The 10,362-nt window shown below is 48.6% G+C and overlaps 1 protein-coding gene across 1 annotated transcript in view; it reads right to left on the bottom strand.

Moving 5' to 3' along the window:
* The window catches only part of LOC308132103 (ral guanine nucleotide dissociation stimulator-like), a gene marked incomplete at its 5' end in the record, with an annotated part of 26,104 nt that extends 15,742 nt beyond the window's left edge, over positions 1 to 10,362 (bottom strand). The window contains 1 exon segment of the mRNA XM_080499071.1: positions 10,237 to 10,362. Within this exon segment, the coding sequence (XP_080355197.1) occupies positions 10,237 to 10,362 (126 nt within the window).

The raw sequence follows: 10,362 nt of genomic DNA, 5'->3' as shown, positions 1-10,362 counted from the left end.
AGCTGCACCTTCCGCAGCGTGATGGTGAAGATGGCGTCCTCCTCCGCCTCCTCGCCGATCTCCTGAGTCGAGCTCTGTCGGGGAGGGAGAGGGGGGGGGGGGGACTTTAGTGTTTCTACTGAGCAGGAAAAAAAAACACACCGGAACCGAACAGAACCAGAACAGGAGATGACGAAATGACGAAAAACTGTGGGGGGGGGGGGGGGGGGGGGGGGGGACTTGAATTTTCAAAATATAAATCATTTGCAGCTACAAATTCGATAAATTCGTTTTGTGCGTCAAGCCGTATAGTTCAGTCACAGCTCCACACCGTCTGACTGATGCTACCATGGAAACAAAGCTCAATGAGACGCAGGGTCCACGACAGGCTCTGACCGACGTTGCCATGGAAACAAAGCTCTTATCAAACGAGGGCAGCCGGCGAGTGGAAGTGACAAACCCGTCACTTCCTATCCAGAGACGAGCAGCGAGCCGCCGAGTCGGCGTGTACAGAATGTTCAGGTGCTGCACTTCACAGAACTCACTGAGTCTTTTGGGGGATTTAATCACAAGAAGTCGTTCAACTCAACAAACGAGCATGATTTTCTTGTGGCTCGTTGAAGCATTAAGGTCGACGTTGTTCTTTAAAAACAAAGAAACCAGCAAAGGAGGTACAGAGGTGGAGGTTGAACTCCAGTGACCCCCCCCCCCCCCCCCCCCCCCCCCCCCCCCCCCCGGCACCGACACAACAGGCAGAGACTAAAACTCTGGACTGGAGTCAATCCTGAGTGAGACGCTTCTCCCGGCCAAACCACAGGCCGCCTGCCGTCAGGCCAAAACCCTGAAGTATGCGGTGCTCAAGGGCAGCGAGGAATCAATAGAGACGAAGGTCGGAGCGTCACGCCGTACGAAAAGTGAGGATGTGTTTCTCCAAAGCCACAGATAAATGACTTCTTTAATTAATTATTGCTTCATGAAGCTACCGAACAAATTGCAAAACAGATTCGCCAAGAGAGAAAAAGTAGATATGAAGTGAAAGGAACTGAGTTTTTTTTTATACAAAACCCAGGTTTCAATCGGCCGTAATGGAAAAATGCATCTCAGTGGAAGGAGTCGGTCTGTGGAACAGTCTTGATTGTAAAATTAAAACTTCTAAATTCTTCCATTGATGTGTTTAAGAAACTTAAATTGTCAATGTTACAGAAATACGACACTGCGGAGCAGCAGATCAACCTTATTTATTTATCTTGTGTTTGATGTCTTGGAAAAAGACGCTGCATGTGAATGAAATGATCTGTAAATGATTTAGTGTTGATGAGGGGCAGAACATTAGAAGTTTGACTTCTTTCTGCTCCTTTTCATTCATATGAAATGCTGCTGTTGCGTCGTTTTAAATGAATGAAATAAATAATAAAATGAAAATGAAATGAAAAAGCTACTGAATTCCGATTCCGATTCTTTTTGCGTGTTCGTTTGAAACGCGACCGGCCGTCTGACCGTGATCGGACCGGAGGTTCTCGGTCAGCAAGCCGGGTTGCCAGGTCTCACTCAGTTTCCAGCCCAAGCAACGTAACAAAAAACAACAACACACACCTCAATAAAAACCAGCCCAAACCTCAGCCTGCGTTGGAATCGTGCTAAAACCATAAAACTATTAGAATGTGTGATACACACAAAGCTAAAGCCGGGATGAAAGATGGGAACCGGACCTGACGCCAGCTTCTGGACTCAGATATGCAACAACATCTACAGTACGTCTACAAATGCAAATCTACAACTGACAACAATACAAAACAACACACAGAACTCACCTTCTCAACTCTCACCCTCCACTCACCACATACTAAACTACTGCTTGAAGCCCGAGCCGTCGCAGAGAAAGCCATCCTCACAAAACTGGAGATCAAAAAGTAATCTCAGTAGACGTCAATGGAAAAATCTGCCGTCTGACTATATTATTACAGAATCTCAGTCCCTGAGTTTATGACAATAGAACCTCGATTCCAAAACAAACTCGTTCAATTTCTACAAAATGGATAATTTCACTTTTTTCCCCCCTCTTTTGCTCCTTTCTATGTTACGATACAAACTATTTCCTTTCTCCTCTGTTTCCTCCACAAACAGAACCAAGTCACACTTAGTATTTCCTATACAAGCACACACACATTATGTAGATAGTATTGGAGGTAGCACTTGTTTGTATTACTTTTGTGTATATTTTTGGAATTGCTTACTGTTTTGTATTGTTTATCTGCACTACCTTAAATAAAAAAATAAAAATAAAAAAAAAGATAATGCTAAAGCTGTAAGTTCAGTTTGTATTTGAACCGTTTGCCTTCATCGTCGCGGTGCATTTGTGGGATGTGTGGCGGTGGACCGGGGGTCTCTGGGATGTCTCAGCGGGGGGACGGGGGGGGCGGTTCCATCAACAATGAGAACACCAGTAAACAAACAAAAGACACACACGCAGCCACTAGAAAGGCTTTTTGTGTGCAGAGCAGAAAGTCCCGGCTCCAGAAGAGAAAGACAACAATAGTCCTCCATTACGCCATCGCTCAACCCAGAGACCTTCCCCTCCGCAACAAAGCCCCTGAGCTCATGCACAGTGTGACCTGGCCTCTGTGTGTGTGTGTGTGTGTGTGTGTGTGTGTGGGGGGGGGGTGTTACACAACTGAAAGTCGACTGACTCTTTTTGTGCAGCGAGTCGTTTACAGTCTCAATGTTGGGAGTTTGATTCCCTCTCCGGCCTTGTGCTTGTGTTGAAGTGTCTTTAGGTAAGAACCTGTACACACTGTACACACACTGTACACACAGTGTACACACTGTACACACAGTGTACACACTCTACACACAATGTACACACTGCATACACACAATGTACACACTGCATACACGATGTACACACTGCATACACAATTTACACACTGTATACACAAGGTATGCACTGTATACACACAAGGTGCACACTCTACACACAAGGTACACGCTCCACACACAAGGTACACACTCTACACACAAGGTACACACTCTACACACAAGGTACACACTGTATACACACAAGGTACACGCTCTACACACAAGGTACACGCTCCACACACAAGGTACACGCTCCACACACAAGGTACACACAAGGTACACACTGTATACACACAAGGTACACGCTCTACACACAAGGTACACACTCTACACACAAGGTACACGCTCCACACACAAGGTACACACAAGGTACACACTGTATACACACAAGGTACACGCTCTACACACAAGGTACACGCTCTACACACAAGGTACACGCTCCACACACAAGGTACACCCTCCACACACGAGGTACACACTGTATACACACAAGGTACACGCTCTACACACAAGGTACACACTCTACACAGAAGGTACACACTCTACACAGAAGGTACACACTCTACACAGAAGGTACACACTCTACACACAAGGTACACACTCTACACACAAGGTACACACTCTACACACAAGGTACACGCTCCACACACAAGGTACACACTCTACACACAAGGTACACACTCTACACAAGGTACACACTCTACACACTCTACACACAAGGTACACACTCTACACACAAGGTACACGCTCCACACACAAGGTACACACTCCACACACAAGATACACACAGTGTACACGTGTCACACATTAAAAACACAGTCGGAATCACAGCCTTGTTTCTAATCTGTGGACTGGGAGTTAGCATCAGCGTTAGCATTAGCGTCCAACTAAAATCACACATTCATAAAAAACATGAAATCCTTTTTGTTTTCTTCTGAGAAACAACAACTTCATTTTCTGGAGAAAAACTTCCAGTATTTCTTCTTAACCACACAATTTTCTGAGAAAACTGCTCAAGGGGGACATTTTCAGAATGTTTTTACTCCAAAACTGAGGTTAAGACTCGTTGGTATTTATCTGTTGTGTGTGTGTGTGTGTGTGTGTGTGGTGTGTGTGTGTGTGTGTCTCCAGTGCACACCATCCCTGCTGGGCCCAGATTGGTCTTTGTCGCGGCACACAGGGGATTTCCACAGCATGAGTCAAGAGCAGAAATAAAACTAAACACACAGAGCACAGTGTGTGTGTGCGTGCACGTGCATGCCTTTGTGTGTGTGTGTGTGTGTGTGTGTGTAAAACCAGTATCGATGATGAAAGCTTAACAGTGAATAAATCTAGAAAAGTCAACGCGACACCATGATAACACTTGATGAATCAGAGAACAACGAAGGATTCATTTATGGCAAATGATCACCTTTTTTTTTTTTAAACGACTGTTGTTAATTATCTCTAAACACACATAGAAACCATCTCAGGGCAGAATCCCTTATTTACAACACACACACACTTTGATTTAATCAAAACCTCGTCGGTGAAGGTGAGAAAGGACGAAGGTGATCATCAGCCGGAGCGACAGCAGAGAGAGAACCTGGAGAACACCTGCAGCCTGTTTCTGCTCCCTTACAGCCTGTTTCTGCCCCCTTACAGCCTGTTTCTGCCCCCTTACAGCCTGTTTCTGCCCCCTTACAGCCTGTTTCTGCCCCCTTACAGCCCGTTTATGCCCCCTTACAGCCCGTTTATGCCCCCTTACAGCCCGTTTATGCCCCCTTACAGCCTGTTTATGCCCCCTTACAGCCTGTTTCTGCTCCCTTACAGCCCATTTCTGCTCCCTTACAGCCCGTTTCTGCCCCACCTGCAGCCTGTTTCTGCCCCCCTTACAGCCCGTTTCTGCCCCCTTACAGCCTGTTTCTGCTCCCTTACAGCCCGTTTCTGCTCCCTTACAGCCCGTTTCTGCCCCCTGCAGCCTGTTTCTGCCCCCTTACAGCCTGTTTCTGCCCCCCTGCAGCCTGTTTCTGCTCCCTTACAGCCTGTTTCTGCCCCCTTACAGCCTGTTTCTGCCCCCTTACAGCCTCTTTCTGCTCCCTTACAGCCCGTTTCTGCCCCCTTACAGCCTGTTTCTGCCCCACCTGCAGCCTGTTTCTGCCCCCTTACAGCCCGTTTCTGCCCCACCTGCAGCCTGTTTCTGCTCCCTTACAGCCCGTTTCTGCCCCCTTACAGCCTGTTTCTGCCCCACCTGCAGCCTGTTTCTGCCCCCTTACAGCCCGTTTCTGCCCCACCTGCAGCATGTTTCTGCTCCCTTACAGCCTCTTTCTGCTCCCTTACAGCCCGTTTCTGCCCCCTTACAGCCTGTTTCTGCCCCACCTGCAGCCTGTTTCTGCCCCCTTACAGCCCGTTTCTGCCCCACCTGCAGCATGTTTCTGCTCCCTTACAGCCCGTTTCTGCCCCCTTACAGCCTGTTGCTCCCTTACAGCCTGTTTCTGCTCCCTTACAGCCTGTTTCTGCCCCCCTGCAGCCTGTTTCTGCCCCCTTACAGCCCGTTTCTGCCCCCTTACAGCCTGTTTCTGCTCCCTTACAGCCTGTTTCTGCTCCCTTACAGCCTGTTTCTGCTCCCTTACAGCCTGTTTCTGCCCCAGATCGACTGAATAGACGTGATTTGAATAGAGTCCGATTGACAAACGAGGCCTGATGTTAACTGACCCACGGAGGCGACAGAAAGAACCAATCAGATGTGACTGTTAGTGAGGAACTGTACCTCGTATCCCTATAGGGGGGGGGGGAGGAGGGGCTCCAGGGTCGTGGCATTAAACCACACACAGAGCAGGAGAGGTGCAGATGAAACAGTGAAATAACTTTCTGGAAGTCCTGTCAGGGTTCTTTGTTAGAGCAGCAGTAGCCCCCCCCCCCCGCCCTTCTCGATTCTACTTCCAGGAACGACCTGGCACCGTTCCAGTCAGAGACAAAACTCCCGATTCCATCTCACAAATGACCTCGAGCACAGGAGCCTCTCCTCCCCCCCGTTTTCACAACATCGAACCGTCAAGACAAAGTCCGACGCTGGAAAACCTGTGAGTCAGAGCTCCTCCACAGGAAACCACAGTGCTGCTGCTGCCCGAACCAGTCGGGATAATAAAGAGGCGGCGGCGGCGGCGGAACTCCAGGGATCGGATCTCAACCGGAGTATTTTTCCAGACGCCCGACCTCCACATTCCAGCTGCTGCCGGCTCCCGGCATTTTTGTTCTGCCTTGAAAAGAAGCACAGACACTAAAAGCTCCGCAGTTCACTGACAGGACTCGGTGTGTGTGTGTGTGTGCGTTGAAGTTTTAGAAGCTTCAGGAAATTTAATTTCTAGAACAGCGTGAGTACACAGTGCAAAACACACAGGACCACATCACATTATGTTTCTTTCTTTCAATTAACCCTTTAGTGAGTGGACTGACCAGGTGAATCCCGATTAACTCCGAATGACTCGGTTTCAGTCGCTTCTTAAAATACAGCCGACTTCATCCAAACTGAATCGAAGATATGAGCGTCTTGAAGGTGACCCGGTGGACACCCGGACGGCGCCAAGGCGGCTCGGCGCCGCTTCCCGAGTCTCTTCAGACGCCCCCCCCCCCCATCAGCTGCAGGCTGCTTCGGACCGTAATCCTGCTGGTTTTGCTCCTGGACCTCCATAAGCACGGCTATTTTTAGTCTGAAACGCTCCTGCGGCTCTCCACGAGTGCAGCTTGTGACACGTGTAAGGGAGATTTTACCGGGGGGGGTGAGATAGTTAATATATATATATATATATGTATATATCAGCCTCAACACCTGATGTTGCAGAGGAAAGCTTCACAAAAACAGAGACAAAGAGCAGCGACTTGAGTCTAGAATTGCTAAAAGCACAGAGCAGGGTGGGAAGACGTCAGCAGGGCTTCACTCTACCTCAGCTCATGAGACTAAAGGCAGCAGGTTCCACGACCTGAAGGGACCTCTGGTTAGGACAGCTGCCGTCTTGTTTGTTTAGTGGCGACGCACCGATAGCACTTCCTTAAAGGACGAGTCCTAACCTTTGGCTACTCGCCGATAGCGAGTACTGATTAAAAGCCATAAAACCTATTTCAGAGTCTGCACAAAAACGGAGGCTGTGCCTCGCCACTCACGTCCTCTGCACAGCCGCTAAGCTAAGCTAAGCGCGTAGCGTCCATTTACGCACTGCGCTATGTGTACTGATGACTGAATGGGCGTATCAATCAGACTTTAATCATGTGTAGCATCACTGGTGTGTGAGCATGCAGCATGTAGCATCGCTGGTGTGTGAGCATGTAGCATGTTGCATGTAGCATCACTGGTGAATCTCGCCTAAACAGTATTTATTGTTTAATAAATATTATCCTTCTCTCGCTGGACTAAACAACGCAGGCCGAGATGTATCTACTTTAACACTTGCAACCAGGCAGATTATATCTCAGGTCAAGAGAGTCTTCTGAACCGGACTTTTCAACCACACTTGCGTTGCAGCGACGTTATCCCCTTATGTTTTGGACTATTTTTGTCGCGTGGCATTGATCTGGAAAGGGAAGACGTGGCTCAAATACGAAGGCGCCGGTTGCTTCTGCTTCTTAGTTGTCGTGGAACCGGCAGGAAGTGTTGACGTCGTAGTTTCAGACAGTCCGCATTGATAACACTGTTGTTTGTTTAACGCCATCCTTCTTGACTCCAAACTACCACCATACAATGGATACGTATAATCGATAAATCACCCGGCCATAGCTGAAGAGCTAAACTACTGGGCGACATCGGGCGAAGTCTGCTGGTGCAAATGTCTCTGGTGATTAAGTTGCCGGTGTTGTACGAACTCTCTGTCTCCTCCTCTTGATATTTTGGCAGAACGTACTTTTCTCATTCTCAATAACATGAAAGAATCTCCAAACCGCAGACGTCGCTTACACTCTCTCTTACTCCCGATACTCGCCGGGTCGTATCGAGGAGCTCTCAGAAGCACGAGTACGCCGTGTAGTATCGGACCGGACACCCGATACTGGTGTCGCCGCATCCCGACTTATTAGATAATTCATGTTCCAGACCAGTTGATGGGTGAAGGCCGCGAGTCCGGGGTCATGTGACGCACTGACTCGTGTCTTTAAATACTTTCTCTACGACAGAGTCTATAGCTTGTTGGATAATCTGCCAATAATATCTGGCAGTGCTTTTCACAAACAGCTGCAGACGTGGTACGTATTCAGGGAATACAGGGTATACAGGGTATACAGGGTACACCGTCCCTGCACTGCTTCTTCACCAGAACATGTCGGTGGAGAATCAAACCGGCTACCACGAAGCAGCTGCAGTCCAATAAAGTGATCCTCTGTGAGGGAGACACGCTGCGGAAACCCGTCTGCACTCCAGGACGGGATTAAGCATTAGGTAATTGTGTTAGAGGAGAGGATTAGATTAGAGGGACAAGACATTTACGAGAGGACACGCCGAAGCATCCTGGAATCTTCCTCAATGGGACAGCGAAGACGTCGAGAACGCGGTACGGAAATATGTGCGACCGCAACCCTCGAGCCAGAGCTGGAACCACAGAGATAAGATCACGTGGAGACACGAGAGAACGAAGACCCGCGTGGGCGTACGGCGTCGGGTCTCAAACAGGCGTAGGACGAGACGTAAGCAAAGTTCATCCTTGCATCACTTCTGCAGAAGAGGTGGGGACGACGTTGACCACGCAACGTGATCAAAACACCCAGAAACCTTCAGTGCAAATATCCCGAATCGACTTTCTCGACATCAGAGGGATCAGTCGCATGGACCCACAGTGACCTCTGACCCCACCTGACCCCACCATACCGAGGAGCTTCAGGTTCTGCCCCGACACGGTGCATTAAAACACAAACCGAGTACAGGAAGCTTCACCTTCATCTCCTCTCGCTGATGTTTGACCTCTTGTTGTCCTTCTTTCCCAACAACGCTCTATGCAATTTCGTTGTACCCGTTACCATGACAATAAAAGACGATTCTGATCCCGATTCCGATGTTTGACCGTCTCGACACTCACGATCTTAAAAAAACCTGAGTGACCGAGAAAAGATCATTTAAAATGTTTCTCCTTCTGACGAGTCCTGCTGCTCTGGCTTGTGTCGACAACAGATTTCAACATCACACGAAGCCCCGTGCCAAAGGGCTGAGTCAGAGGTACAAAAACAAAAGAGAACAAACTGCTTCTGACTGACTGACTGACTGACTGACACCCCCCCCCCCCCCCACACACACACACACACACAGGTTTTATCTAATATCTACGTCGTCACGCTCCACATCGTCGTCACATGTTGAATTAAAGTTGAACATGTCAGCAGCTCACCAGCAAAGAAACAAGACGTGACATTGTGACAGAATTAGAATGAAGATGGAAAGTTCTCCTGCGGCCCGACACACACTGTTCCTCATCCCGGGGCGGAACGATTCCCAACGTCACATTCATTCGCTCGCTTGACATTTTTTTCCGCCACCACAGTTTGTCCTTTCATTCATGCTGAGATTAGTGGACCTGAGAGATGTTTTGTTTTTTTTACTGCACTGATAACGAACAATAAGCAGCGCGGATCACAAGAAAAGTGGATGATGTAACTCTACTCCAGGCTGTAATCTTCAAATACTGTCAGGACAGTTTTGGACCGGACTCAGACGGTGGCGTCACGTTGGAGACGTTTCACAGAGACGTGGGGGGAGCTGCAGAGGGGAGAGGCCGGAACAAAAAAAAAAGAAGAAAAAAAGCAAGTCATCCTGGAAGAAGACATCACAACACTCGACGTCTTATCTCCTTCGTTTTGTTGGTTTTTTTCTTTGACCCAAACTCAACGTCTCAGCCGGTAAACGCCTCTCCATCCTCCACAGCTGCAAACTCTCTGCAAACTCTCTAATACTGTAAATGTGTCGACACAGCAGCACCGCGATCAGGAGGCTCTGACAGCTGCTGGGCCAGGATTAGAGGATGTGTTCATCTGATGTGTCACTCTGACCACTGGACACTCCGGCTCACGTTACCTGCCTGCAGAGGCCTGACTGGCAATGTAGAAGACAAGCAGCTCACAGGAAACACTTCTGTGTCATTCAGTCACTTGGTTTTTTTTGTGTGATCATGTGTGACGTGGAAGTGACGACAAATGTGTTAAAAGTTTAAGTTTGAACTCTGTACAAGTGGTTTTCCTCCTGCCGGTGGTGTGAAATGTGGATTTTGACAGCAGTGACTTAACTACAGCTCAATTTATCAACCAGATTGAAAATATCAGCTGGACTCTCACGACCCTCCATCATCATCATCATCATCATCATCATCATCATCATCATCATCATCATCCATAACAACACAACAGTCGCAGTCGACCGGCTCCTCCACCTCCTCCTCCTCCTCCTCTCACCTCCACCCCCGGCAGGTCCGGGTCCAGGTGGGTGAAGCTGTGCAGGGTGACCGGGCTGGGGTCCTCCGTCACCTCCAGCCTCACCCCGTCCCAAATGTTCCGCACCCTCCACGACGAGTCGAACAT

This window comes from Blennius ocellaris (assembly GCF_963422515.1).
Source record: "Blennius ocellaris genome assembly, chromosome: 7".
NCBI classification, from domain to species: domain Eukaryota; kingdom Metazoa; phylum Chordata; class Actinopteri; order Blenniiformes; family Blenniidae; genus Blennius; species Blennius ocellaris.
The sequence above is the reverse complement of the archived record's forward strand: the minus strand, read 5'-3'. Positions and strand labels throughout refer to the sequence as shown.